The sequence below is a fragment of the Penicillium robsamsonii genome (genome assembly GCF_028829455.1).
Source record: "Penicillium robsamsonii strain IBT 29466 chromosome Unknown utg000002l_segment0_segment0, whole genome shotgun sequence".
Lineage (NCBI taxonomy): Eukaryota > Fungi > Ascomycota > Eurotiomycetes > Eurotiales > Aspergillaceae > Penicillium > Penicillium robsamsonii.
In genome coordinates, this window is record NW_026643220.1 from 3,088,057 (window position 1) to 3,101,105 (window position 13,049).

Sequence of the window (13,049 nt, forward strand, 5' to 3'; positions counted from 1 at the left end):
TATATCGCATTAGTTAACTTTTATGGAAGTGACTGCCAAGCCCTATACTCTCAAGGTCCTCGATGCCAAGAAACCATCGAGATTCCAGACATGGCACAACAGCATTGAGGGATTTTCCGAACAGAAGAGATTGGATGGCATGGATGGTTCGATGGGTTCTCGATGGAATGAGAGCCGCACCACCTGCCAACTGGTCCCTTATCAAAGTCGAAATAACATCATCGAGGAATGACATTGAAACCCTTTAGAATCAGTTTAGCCATCGCGATCCACGCCGGCCAACCAGACTATTTTGTTTGTATGTGCCTGTTGTGGCTACTGGGGGAGTTGGGAGAGGAGAGAGGGCAAAATTCTTAATTCATCAATCTATGGAAAAGCAGGATGATAATACCCTGATGTTGAGCAAACAATCAACTTGGGAGATGGGATCATTCGACAGTACCTTGTGTATGGAGTTGCTATACATAATGTACCCAGTCTTACAATTTGCTATACGGTGTAATGATGCTCGATACATCGAGTTTACCAATTAGAATCTGGAGTTGTGACGTGTAGACAAATACTTTTATTCATTGCACTTCTCATATATACCTAGAAACTGAGGGTTAACTATATGACAGAAAAGTCCCGAAAAGATGAGCTTATTGATGAATGATATGCAGAAATGAAATTCAAATTTGGCCAAATGACAAGTCTGGGCTCTGATTTTGAGAAAGGTCCAAACTGAAAATGTACTAGGTTATAAGCAATATGTTCTCTTAAATATGATCGTGTCCACTTTTTCTTACTGACATAGGCCCATGTATGTGCAGCAGTTAATCTTACCACATGAGAGCTTCTGATAGAATTGCAAAATATGTGCAACATCCAATGGGCTCTCCTCCCAAGAGCGCTGGATTATCACCTGGGGCTGTTTCGGCGCTTGACAGCGGGCCTGGGCTCTGGCAGGTATCTTGCTGTAACCGATAAGCCTGAAGCAAGTACGAGCATGAGTATCCAGATGGCATGCCCCCCAGCCAGCTGTGTCCTCGCCCCCAGAGCGAAGAGGCTGGTGAAGAGAGCAGGGCAGAAGGCCCTCAGCATACTAGAACCAGTCAGGGCCAACGCATTCAGCGTGCCCAATACCTTCGGCGAAGGTGCAACATCGTTTAGGGCGAGCTGGATCGCTGTGTAGCTCATGCTGACTCCGCAGCCGATCGCCAGCCCGATCGGCAAGAAAATCCAAAAGACTTTGACGGACCCCTCGGTGCCCATCCGCAGAAGTATATTGCCAAGAGGGCAGCATATGAAGAATAACGGGAACATAAAAGCGCAAAGACGTATTACTCCATTGGTTCCTATTCTCTTCTGCAATGGGGGGAACACCAGAAGGAGCCATGTAGCTTGTGCAGCACCATTTAGACCCATCATCAACGAAATTTGCAGAGGCGTAAAGTTATACCCCCCGAGGTGGATGGGAGTGAACCAAAAGACGGGAATAATGGCTGTGTAAGAGAATGCGAGGACCATGATATGCGCGTACGAATAAAGGACCATACCGACTCCTGGCGATTTGAGAAGCTGCCATGTCGATAGGTCACCACTCTGGGCCGGCACATCGCATGCTGCCTCCTCGCCATCATGGTCCACCACAACTGGCTCCTTCTTCAACGTCTCCTCAACAAAGCAAACGGTAGACACGGCAGCGGTGGCTCCCACCATCGCCACCACAAAGCTTGAGAGCGAGTAGGGATATTTTTCGAAGAAGCCACCAGTCCCGAAAACACCAGGATACTGCCCTACTGGGTCAGCAAGTGCACCGCCCAATAGAGGCCCCAGGAAGATTCCCAGATTCCCGCTAAAGGCGAACCAGCTGAACGCCCGGGCCTGGGTACTAGGCGTGCTATGCTCGGCCACCATAGTGCGGATGGTCACGATGATCCCAGCAAAGACACCAGCAAGACATCTAAATATGATCATCTGTGGTATGCTTTTTGCCAGTCCAAAGAGACCTGTCGCCGCGGTCACGCCGAACAAGGAGAAGACCAGAACCGGCTTGCGACCGAGGCGGTCGGCTGCTCGGCCCCATAATATCATGACAATGGCCTGCGTTAGGGAGAACATTGATTCGATGAGTCCGCTGTAGAAGCCAATGTCCGTGTCTGGCACATCCCCGTTGTCCTGCACCATCTGGCTGACATAGGGAAAGATGGAGAAGAAGGCCAGGGGCTCGATTGCCCGCGCATAGCAGAGTAGGAAGATCTGCAGCTTGGGCAAGGGCTTTTCCTCCTCATCGCTGTCGCTAGCTGACCCTGACGAACTGACCAGAGTGTCTGTGCTGTCATCATACCTGACCTTGCTGGACCCTATGAGGGCTGTAGTCTCATCTACATCCCTTTCCCCATTTACAGGCTGTCTGTTTTTCTGTATCAGGGCCATGACTAGGGGAGTGGCGTTTCGGGGTAAGCTTTGGGGCTTTGGGGGAGTTGGACAAATAAATTACTCACTCACCGCTTTCGTGTGGGGTTGCGCCTAACGCGGCGTCCTAAAGAGGTTACTTACATGCATGAGACATATATGAAGCACATACGGAGTATGGAGAGACTGAATCTACTGCAATGGCCATCTTTGAGTCCGGAAGTTGTCGGTTTATATACTCTATATGGGCTTTTTAGACTGTGTCACACAGCTCCTTCGCCAAACCATTACACGGTCCAGAACAAAACCCCTATACGTATACAATGCCGTAGTTCAAGATGTACATAAGTATTACCAATCAGTCGTCATTTTTGCTTTTGATTACTCACAGCATCCCCATTGCGACTCGGTGTGACTTCCGAGGTCCCTGCGTCAGAATAATTCAGATGACTCACTTGACGCTCAACCCGATTGAACAATTATATAACTCAGATGCAGATTCATGCAATAGCCCTTATAGCTTGAACTACAGAATAGTAATCCACATGGGTCAGGGTCATGTTATCATTATTGGGTGAGAGCCAAGTCTACCGCCTTGTTTCTGTTTATTAACGGTACTTCAATAGAGCCGGCGTCATCGGTCTCAGCATCGCAGTCAAACTATCCAAATACATGAAAATCACCGTCATCGCAAAGGAGTTACCCGGAGATGTCGGCATTGACTACGCCTCCCCGTGGGCAGGGGCACACTTCCGCCCTACCCCCGCAAAAACAGTCGAGGAACGAAAAGAACAGGCCTGGATGCGACACACCTACCAAGAATTCGAAAAGATCGCGAGAGACCACCCAGAAGCGGGCGTGGAATTTATTCCTGCAGTCGAATATTTCGATACTGCCGATGCGACCTCCTATTTGGCAGAAGAAAATGGCTACATCACATGGCCGGACTTTTGTATTCTCGACCCTGCAGAATACTCTCAGCATCCATCTATCCAGCTAGGTGTGACCTACCGCAGCTGGGTTCTAAACTCGCCGGTTTACTTGAAGTGGTTACAGACGCGGGCAGAGGCGCAAGGGACTCGGTTCATTCGTGCCCGCTTGACGGACCCAGAACAGGCTGTATCTGTCTATCTAGAGAATAAATCCCAGGATGAGACCGAGCCTATTTCGGCTGTTGTCGATGCAAGTGGAAGGGGATTTAATGATCCCAACTCTTTCCCCTCACGGGGTCAGTTCATCATCGTCTCGAATCACTGTGATAAAACTATCAGTCATCATTGGAGTGACGGCTCTTCTACAGTCATCATACCCCGACCTCTCGGTGGCGGTACTGTTATTGGTGGGACGAAGGAGCCTAATAACTGGTATGGTTTAGGATATTCCCCGAAGTTGGAGTGGCGCTAACACTCCTCAGGTCTGAGGATATCGACGATGCCTCAACCGAGGACATTCTGAAAAGGGTGAGAGATCTATGTCCCGAGATGATTAACAAGCAAGCGGGTGAACTAGCTTCGACACAGGAGTTTGATGTCAAACAAGTCTACGTTGCTCGGCGCCCTATGAGACGTGGTGGACTCCGTTTTGTATTGGGGACATCAGTGGCCCATGATGGCAACTATACTCCGTTGATGTCTTGCTACGGTGCTGGAGCAAATGGGTACAAAATTAGCTGGGCACTGGCAGATGAATTTGACCGGTTCTTTTCTCCTAAATAGTGTGGGTGCTGCGCACAGTGAAGCAGATGTCTTCGAGAATACCCGGCCGCTTAAATATTTCTAAATCCAGGTTTCTCAATGGATATATACTTGGGAGGCTATATACAAGCTGTAGCTGCCACCTCCGTATCAAGGGTACCATGGTGCATGTCAGTGAATATTTAAGTGGTCTCTATTCAAAAATTATCAGGAGACAGATGCCGGTAAACCAGCCAGGGGTCCTTTCCTTGTAACTGTTGTTGTGGTCACCTATCAACACTCACTATACCTAGAACTAGAAGCATTCCTCGGTTGCTCTAGCCAAAGTCAAATTCCTATAACGGGCCCACATTATTCATACTTCTCTAAGCTATGTTGAATCCTACTCTTACTACTGCTTCTGTAGCTCAATATTAGAGCACACGTTACGGTCACTTCCAAAAGTTTTTCCCTTTCGTCGTTTCTAAAACATAACTATCACGCTTTTACACTGAATCTAATGGCTCTAACGACTCTTATTACTCAAGAGGTGAGGAGTCAGTGGGACATTCATTTTAAGCGAGCTCCCTTAACTCAGGGGTTAGTAATTCAACACAGCCAAGGACGTAGAAGACGAGTAGGTACAATTAAGCAACTCGCTCCATCTTTCCATGTGAAGCGAGTCAGGTATGTACTGGGGATATCCCCGGATACTTTGATAGAGTTGGTGGTAACCGTTGGAATGTTCGTTCAATATTAGGTTATCAGGAATGCCTCGAGGGCAATCTATGCTTATTTTTCAAATCTAGGGCCAAAAGGACCGATTCTATCTAGCATTTCAGTGTCAAGGTACTACATTAAGCGTTCAAAAATGTGTAAGACAAAGCCTGGCGTCTATCCAACGGTTCTATTCGTCTCCCATGAATATCGATATAAGCCACATTAAGGGGTACACTGTTATTGTTTTGGCTCCAGTATAGCGGACAATAATATTAAAAGGCAATGAAATACCACTTGAGTGAATCATATTTACAAGTCATCGATAACTTTACGACCGTCTTTTTTCTCTTTGATATTTCTAACAAATCGCAGATATGCAGCCCATTTTCTTCTTGATTATGCTGTTCTTCAGCTTTACATTAGCTGTTCCGATTTTAACGACCTCGCACGACTTAATCATAAGAGAAGATCAGGTGAGATCCTTCGTTCCTCTCGCTAGGATACGAATTATGTTATGTGTATATGACTAACAGAAAATAGCCTGTGGGTATTACAACTGTTGCGTAGCTGACACCATGCTCACATGTCTGGATACATCTAGGCTGCTGTGAGTGAACAAACAGTCCTTGTCCACAAGATTCTATTTGACTGCCCAGAGAACTAATCCAAACATGGAAAAGCCGGCAAGTCGTTGGTTGCAGCCAGGTATCTGATAAAGCGTAGATTAACATTTTTTGCAACTTTTAGGCTGTGGATGAGATCAAAAAGGCAGACACGCTCAATGAGACGTCGAGTGCGCAGACTGATCCGCCAAAGAGTGTGAGTGAACCGAATCCCGGAGAGCACTACTTTTAGATATGGAACTGACGTTTTGAAAATTATAGATTGTGAGTTATGATCCACCCTGTCTTCCAATCTTTATTTGAATGGAGTCCTGACGCGACTTGTTTGAACAGTTCGTAAGTATTTATGAAAATGAAAGTTTGTGAACATATGGCTAACATCTGTGCTATCTCCAGGAGGTGAGTCAAGTCTAAAGCGATGATCCAACTACTGCCTTAACATGGAGCTAATAGTTTCCCAAAATAGCAAGTAAGTTAACATTTACAACCCTGATTTGGGGCTTCAACTGACAGAGTGGAACCTATAGCTGGTAAGTGCTAGTACCAACATTTTTGGCATATCTGCTTTGACAAAGTGCTTATGATTTATATGATCAACAGGGTGTGAGTATTTTCTTCAATCATGGTTAACATAGACATATAACTGACAAGATTTTCTCATATAGGAAGTGAGTCATTCTCTCCGGCCTTTATGAAGTACTTCTGGTACACAGGACTGACAGAAATTACCAATATCAGGGAGTAAGGTGCATCAACAATCTTTAATATCTTCATATGCTAACTATTCAGGTTGTGAGTTACTTCAGTGCACAAGCTAGAGAACTACTATCGCGCAGTGCTCACATATCTTTGATAAATAGGAGGTGAGAGTGTTCGGATCCAGCCTGAGGCTACAGAACTAACAAAGCCTCGTTCTAGAAAGTGAGTACAGTACCGATGCAAGATACTGCATACTGCAAAACATTATTGGGCCATAGCTAACAAAACTGCCATGGCAAGTTGGTAAGTGAACTTAACAAAGCAGAGACATCGATGTCCGACCAGCCCATCACGAAAAATACGACGATTAGAAAATTAGTGAGTGACCTACCCTCAACCACAACACTGGCTTATACAATACTAATCTATGTCCAATAGTTGGGACAACTCTTTGGTTTCTGAAGGATGCGGTATGGACATAAGTCCTAATCCTACTACGTTCCTACTAACTATGGCTAGTTTGACAGAACTTGCAAAACGTTTGGAATTTTTGGGCGAAGAAGAGTTGGTCTCATGAGAAGGAACATGCACGAGTTGAGATTTTCAATTTGTATTACATAGAAGCCTTAATTTGGGTTTTTGGCCCTAAACTCTAGGGTTTTCCCCATATTGTGATGCGAATGCAAAGGCCGACCGTTTTGTCCATGCAACAATTTTTCGCATAGGATTGTCGTAGTTTGTAAAGCTGGAGATACAGTAGCAGCCAATGTGATTGACGAAGTCAATCCATGTAAGCCATGAGTGTCAGAGGCTGTTGATATATTTAGTCTCGGGACAGTCTTTCACACAATATAGACAGGTATCCTATTTTCGCCGTAATGGAGTAAAAATGATTTTGAGATAATATGTACATTCATGATCGAACCCCCTCAAAACTCCATTCTCCTGAAACCAATGCCAATTAGACAAACATAAAATGTACAGGTTAAGCACCCAGCATCATAAAAGCCATAGCACCAGCCCAAGCAAAGACAAAGATCAACGTCAGAATACTGGCGCCAGCCTTATCCCCATTCGTAATAGGCTTCTCCTTGTCTTCATCACCACTCCCTTCACCCGCATTGGGATCACTGCTGCTGTTTCCACCAGTCTTGGAGGTGACAGGTCCAAACGTGCCGGTGTCGAAGTTGATCATGTTCGCAAGGAAGACATTCGTAGCACTGATCTCCTGCTCCATACCAGTTGTTCCATCCCACTTGTTTTGATACCACGCGATACCGCATGTGTTGTTGTTGTTTCCCGTGCAGGTCTTTGCGGCGGCTTGGGCAGAACTCGCGAGTTTGGGTTTGATCTGTGCTGCGGTGTCGGGGACTAGGAGTGCGGTGAATGCGAGCCATGAGGAGGTGAGGCCCTTGAAGAGAATTTCATTGAAATTACACTTTTTGATCGGTTCGCAGGTCGTGTCTTCGAAGACGTCGCCGTGCGGGAAGAAGGTCTTGAGGGTTCGGCCGAGGAGACCGTCGACTGGGGTCTTCCACTTTTCGTCGCTTGTCTGTACAGGTAGAGTGTTAGTATTATGTAAAATGAAAGAGTTGACCGCGCGGAATGGGTCAAGGATGAATATAGACTCCACTTACAAAGTTATACATGTAAGCAGCCCCCATCAGATATGTGCCGTAGTTGTAGGTCCACTGGTAGTTACCAGCGTCGGCGCAGTCATTGCTCATTTGCGTCGAGTCGGCAACATTCCAAGTCTTGTTGTTCACTAGGGGCGAGGAAACAGACCAGTCCCAGATCTTCTCGGCCCATTTCGTGTACTTGTCTTCATTCGTATAGCGGGCGAGACGGGCAGCAAGTTGGAATAGACCACCGTTTGATACGGCGTTCTTCATGGTATATCCGTCCTGGTAAGGGAAGAGCTGCCAACGCAGACCACCACCGCAGGTTGTCATATCCCATCGAGCAGTCTGGGTGTTGAATACACCCTGTGCGAGCGAAAGCCACGAGAATTTGTCCGGGACGTCGGGGAATTTCAGCTCGGCGGCCATCATAGCTGCGAGACCCCAAAACATTTGATCGTCATTTCCCTAGAGATTTGACAATGGTCAGAGCAATATCCTTGGGTGGTTTGGAATCGGCGTATGGTTCTCACCAGGTAACTACTGTAGTTGCTGGGCATGTAGTCACCCTTATCGCCCGATTGCCACTCCATTCCCTCGCTCATCAAAGAGTTGTAAGTGTCGTCACCGGTGAAGTGCCAGTATTGGAGAAGCGCAAGGAAAAGTGCAGACCCTTCCCACCATTTTTCAGGGAAAGCGCCAGGGATTTGTCCGGTTTCATTGCCGGCATACCATCCCATCATGGAGTAAGTACTCGTACTGGCGGCATCTTTAATTGATTCTGTCGAGTAATCGTAAGGTCAGTCCCATGCCATCTTTTATCGGAAAATCAATTCGAGTAGGCATGACGTACGTTCATCGCCGACGTCTAATTCGATCGCAGGCGTTAACGTTGAGAAGAGGAGTGTTGCGACGAGGCCATTAAGGATGGACCATGTTCTGGACAATTGCATGTCGGACTTAGGTCAATCATAGATAGTATCGATCTAAACAGAGAAACGGTTCGCCAAAGTGAAATTTGGGCGAGATCTTGTCAGAGGATGTTTGGGGGTTGAGGATGCGGCGCAATGATGTATGGGCAGACCCCCAACCCAAAGTTCCTAATTAAAAATAGTTTTCAGGGCGCTATCCACTTTTCTGTGGGGTTGAGAGAAATTGCAAGCTTTTGCTGGTCGATTTCGCAAAAAGACCGACGATCACCCAGAGCTATCATCTCGTTTGCCACTGAGCCGAGTATCGATTCCATCTGCATTCGTACAGGACAAGGACAGTTCATAGTTCAAAATAGGTATTGGTGTATCAGATGCTCATCTATAGAAGTGAAAGCGACAGATAAACAATAAAGGATCTATTGTCCCTGGATGGGTTAGGGCTTAGAGATGCCCCACTCTCGTGGTCACCACGCATATGCCAAGCCTGAAACGCGTGTAAGGCGAGACACAAGCTATTCGGATGGAACTTGGACCTCTTGGCTTTGGATATTCATTGCATACGTAATGTTTCATATTTATGTAGGGTGACATAAATAACTACGGAGTAGTATCCCTGAGATGTTTACCAATGACTCTCAGTCTATTCAAGTGAGGAAATGAAAATATTTCTGTTTTCGAAAATGACCGCATTAGGAAACCATGGGCCTGGGGCAGAAAGAGTGGGCCCAGGGGCCGCTGACGTCAGAGACGGGAGAGCCAATTTTCTTCTTTCGACGATCAAAAGGGCTGTGTTCCAACTCCAGGGGTTTCGCAGTTTGATTATGTCCACATCATACTTCTACACAACATACCTTGTCTCCTGAGGCTCGCCAAACGTGGGATTCTGACGGTTGTAATCCCAGAGCGAAAACGATTGATTGCGATAGTAGGGATAAGCCACAACTTACCCGACATGCATACAGGGTTATGTGAGGGGCGAACGCTTGAGAATAACTATCGATTTGCTACTGCCTTCGCCGCAGCCCCGAGCTATAATAATGATACAAAGAGCAATACACATTTCCGAATAACAATTCGCTATCTCAACCAGGCACTCGGGGTCCAATACACAACATCCAATAACAGCCAATTGGCCCCACATCGACGCCAATAGCTGCCTCTCAAACAGATTTGTTATAATAATATCCATGGTTCTCGCATTATGCTCCGAGGTGATGTTTTTCAGGCCTTGCCAGCCATCTTCAAGACAAGGTTCACTGCGTCACTCCAACAAATTCTACATGCTCGCAACATTCCCTGAGAACGAACCATGACCAATCCCTTAACTCGACCGACTTACAGTTCTTGCATGATTCCAATGACACAATTCACCAAATTCATTCACCACAAGTGAAACCCAGATATAAGCCCAGAAAATACTAATATCCACAAAGAAAGAATACCCAAGTATTCAGGAGAAAGACCACCATTTTGCCCGTTGATAACCCTCCTCTGCGCCGACCCATATCGATCATGACCGTACGTCGCATTGAGATGAACATCACCAGAAATCGACCCATCTTCCATCCGAATCCAAGTCTGTATATCATCCCCAAGCGACTGCCGATCCAACAAAATCTGCCTTCCACCACGCGCCCAATCCCCATACCCCCCGTATCCTGTATGACGGCCGTAGCACATGTTTATGCCATTTCCCGTGACATTGAGACCAGAAAGTTTACTATCCCATTTGAAGCACCTATCAAAATAAAAAAAGGTTAGTTAAGATCTTATTGCAGTTTGACTTGAAACTGAGAACATGTAGAGCATAGTGTGGCCCATACCAGTCATTATCGTGATCATGGCCACTGAAAGTTGCCATCATCCCCGTAGTGTTCAGCAAAGCGCTTATAAATAGGAAGTCTTGGGAATGGTAGCCGGAGTCGGCATCATAGCCTTGTTCCTGGACTCGTTCTCCGTTGATGCCTGGTTCGTTGATTGGGCTAACACCAGATTTCTGGAATGCACGCATTGCATGAACTGGGATATGGACGAAGGCTAGAGATGGGATTGTTTGTCCGTAGGTAGATGTTATGTTTGCATGGGATTCTTGAAACCATTCAACCACCTGTAACAAGTCAGTACGTGAAACCTCAATCACAAATCCCTGAATCCAGTAAGAGAGGACGTGAATGTCTTGGAGTTCATCAGCACCGTGGTACTTACGCTCTCATCTACCCAATTCTGTCTTGCTCCTGATTTACCATATTTCTTCTCTGTCAAGGCGTAATGGCCACCTTGACTGTCAAAGAACCACAATATAAACGCAGGGGTATCATCATTCGAACCCCCATGCGGAAATACTGGCAGGTAATAGTTCGTGATGCCAGCAGTGGAATTCAGAACCCTTCTCTGGGTTAAGCTGTTTTCATATTTTCTCTCTTGATGAAATATCTCTTCGGGGTTCAGATTAACCTCGCTGTCGTGATTCCCATAAGTCGATGCCCATGGTAAGCCATGGTCGACTAGTGGCGCGACAATCCGATCAACGTAGAGACTAGAGTTGGAGCTTTGTGTTGCTTCTCCAGAGATTAAATCTCCATTGAGTACTACGAGTTGCACCTCCTCTGAAGTAAGAACGGATCTCATTACCGCAATGGTTTTGTTGTCTGCTTCATGATCTTTGAATATAGTTAGTATCCCGAAACAATAGTTAGAATCTGTCATGGTACCTTCAGCAAAATGCAAGTCATTAAAGACTGATATTTGGAATGTGCCATTCTCAGTAAATCGCAACGTTTGGTCTCTGTCAAGACGTTGGTACGCAGACCGCCTGCGAATTGACATCGTTATATACTCAAGCTCAGGTATAAATTCACAATAGTGAAAGATCAAACTAGAGTAAATGAAATTCCTGTGGTTCTCAATATATGCTGCCAATTTTCGCACAATTTTCTAGTCGCTTATCCCAGATCCAATGAAATGTACCATGGGGATGGCAGTTGTGGATGGCAAGATGTAACCTTACAGAAACAGCGCCGCTTAGGTCCCAGTGAAGGAGAGCTATGATCCATGGTTTGGATGCCAAGGGTTTCCCCTGGGTGAAAATTTTGGTGACTGGCCGTTAAGACTATCGTACAATCTGCTTATTGTACGTCATGGCTAAATATCTATAGATGTTACTCTTAGTATTTTGAAGTGGGTCTCATCGTGACTTTTAACCTTTGGCTATTGGTGGCTTAGACTAATTAACCAATAAAATCATCACATTCTGACCCACCCAGTAAGCACAAAGCATAAATTGAGAGACCTTAAAATCCTTATATCCGAATGCCCAGATGTCAGCAAGGAGAACATGGATATGCATATGCATATCTAAACAAAAGATCCTCAGAGTACGGCTATCAATGGTCGACGCTATCTGATTAATCCACGAATAATATCACAGTCTCCAATCTTCTTCTCCAGGCCCCGCGCCAACCACTCGATATCCCCGGAGAGTATTCCCCTTGTTCTTTGTGATATCAGGCATCCGCCTTATACTAGGACCACTGAATGTCTAGATCTGCTCTATTGATGCGAACTGCAGTGGTTAGAGTGATGGCCGTAGAATCATGTTGTACCCCGCTACAACAGCAATGAAGCCAAGAACGTATTACCAAGCACCTTGTACAACAGCATGCTTAGGAGGCAAGGTTCACTGCCAAGAGCGGAGCATATTAGCGCGCTGCATACTGCTGACGCCAAGAGGACGTACATCCACCCACACATGAACCTTGGCGGCATCCTTTTGACTGCGGAGCTTTTAATTTAACTCCGAGGATTCCATAATGTAGGAGCCTGGACAGAATCGGAAGGTTTAAAGTTTGCATATCTGTGATAGTTGATCTATTGATTGAAGGGGGGTTTTATAGGACAGAAACGAGGTAAGACACAAATAAACCAGGTGGTTGTAAATCATGGCGGTCAACGAAGATGAACTCTATTGTTGCATAGCCTTCTCATTTTGTGCTTACTTGCAAATATTGTGCAGTACTTGATGCAGTACTTCCAATGATGCAGTAGTTGGGCTCTCTGCCCACAATTTGTACTACAATGTGCAAATGTACATGAAAACTACGGCACGTTTTTGGGTCCATCGCGCCAACCTATGCACAAGCCCTTATAAGCATGGGCTTATTTCTCAATTTTCAAGCAATATTTCATGAACTCGATATATGCCCTACTCCAAAATACCTATAATCTCTAAATCGCTCGTACATCCTGTAGAGAAAATCTAGCGCTACTATAAAACCCACTTTGTATCATCTTTCTATTGGTCATCTTTCTATTGGTTTTTTTGAAGGTCTTTTCTAGGGGCAAAAAGCCCGGTTGGCGTGATGGACACAAAAGCATACCGTAGACAAC

At 45.8% G+C, this 13,049-nt stretch overlaps 6 protein-coding genes across 6 annotated transcripts; 3 read left to right on the forward strand and 3 right to left on the reverse strand.

Moving 5' to 3' along the window:
* Positions 1–22: 22 nt before the first annotated feature.
* Positions 23–232, forward strand: N7447_004421 (uncharacterized protein; the record flags this gene model as incomplete). Its single annotated transcript, XM_057228696.1, has 1 exon — positions 23–232. One exon carries the CDS (start codon positions 23–25, stop codon positions 230–232), a length of 210 nt encoding a protein of 69 aa, XP_057088037.1.
* Positions 233–900: 668 nt separating this feature from the next.
* N7447_004422 (MFS transporter) lies at positions 901–2,418 on the reverse strand (the record flags this gene model as incomplete). Its single annotated transcript, XM_057228697.1, has 1 exon — positions 901–2,418. One exon carries the CDS (start codon positions 2,416–2,418, stop codon positions 901–903), a length of 1,518 nt encoding a protein of 505 aa, XP_057088038.1.
* A 524-nt stretch (positions 2,419–2,942) lies between these two features.
* N7447_004423 (FAD-dependent oxidoreductase) lies at positions 2,943–4,112 on the forward strand (the record flags this gene model as incomplete). Its single annotated transcript, XM_057228698.1, has 3 exons — positions 2,943–2,971; positions 3,024–3,761; positions 3,812–4,112. 3 exons carry the CDS (start codon positions 2,943–2,945, stop codon positions 4,110–4,112), a joined length of 1,068 nt encoding a protein of 355 aa, XP_057088039.1.
* A 1,052-nt stretch (positions 4,113–5,164) lies between these two features.
* On the forward strand, positions 5,165–6,574 carry N7447_004424 (uncharacterized protein; the record flags this gene model as incomplete). The annotated part of the gene is made up of 3 exons (XM_057228699.1): positions 5,165–5,263; positions 5,538–5,609; positions 6,551–6,574. The coding sequence occupies 3 exons, from the start codon at positions 5,165–5,167 to the stop codon at positions 6,572–6,574; spliced, it is 195 nt and encodes a 64-aa protein (XP_057088040.1).
* A 523-nt stretch (positions 6,575–7,097) lies between these two features.
* N7447_004425 (glycoside hydrolase family 76 protein) lies at positions 7,098–8,684 on the reverse strand (the record flags this gene model as incomplete). The annotated part of the gene is made up of 4 exons (XM_057228700.1): positions 7,098–7,664; positions 7,750–8,199; positions 8,265–8,512; positions 8,585–8,684. The coding sequence occupies 4 exons, from the start codon at positions 8,682–8,684 to the stop codon at positions 7,098–7,100; spliced, it is 1,365 nt and encodes a 454-aa protein (XP_057088041.1).
* Positions 8,685–10,043: 1,359 nt separating this feature from the next.
* N7447_004426 (metallophosphoesterase family protein) lies at positions 10,044–11,489 on the reverse strand (the record flags this gene model as incomplete). Its single annotated transcript, XM_057228701.1, has 4 exons — positions 10,044–10,401; positions 10,487–10,770; positions 10,869–11,323; positions 11,375–11,489. 4 exons carry the CDS (start codon positions 11,487–11,489, stop codon positions 10,044–10,046), a joined length of 1,212 nt encoding a protein of 403 aa, XP_057088042.1.
* Positions 11,490–13,049: the final 1,560 nt, after the last annotated feature.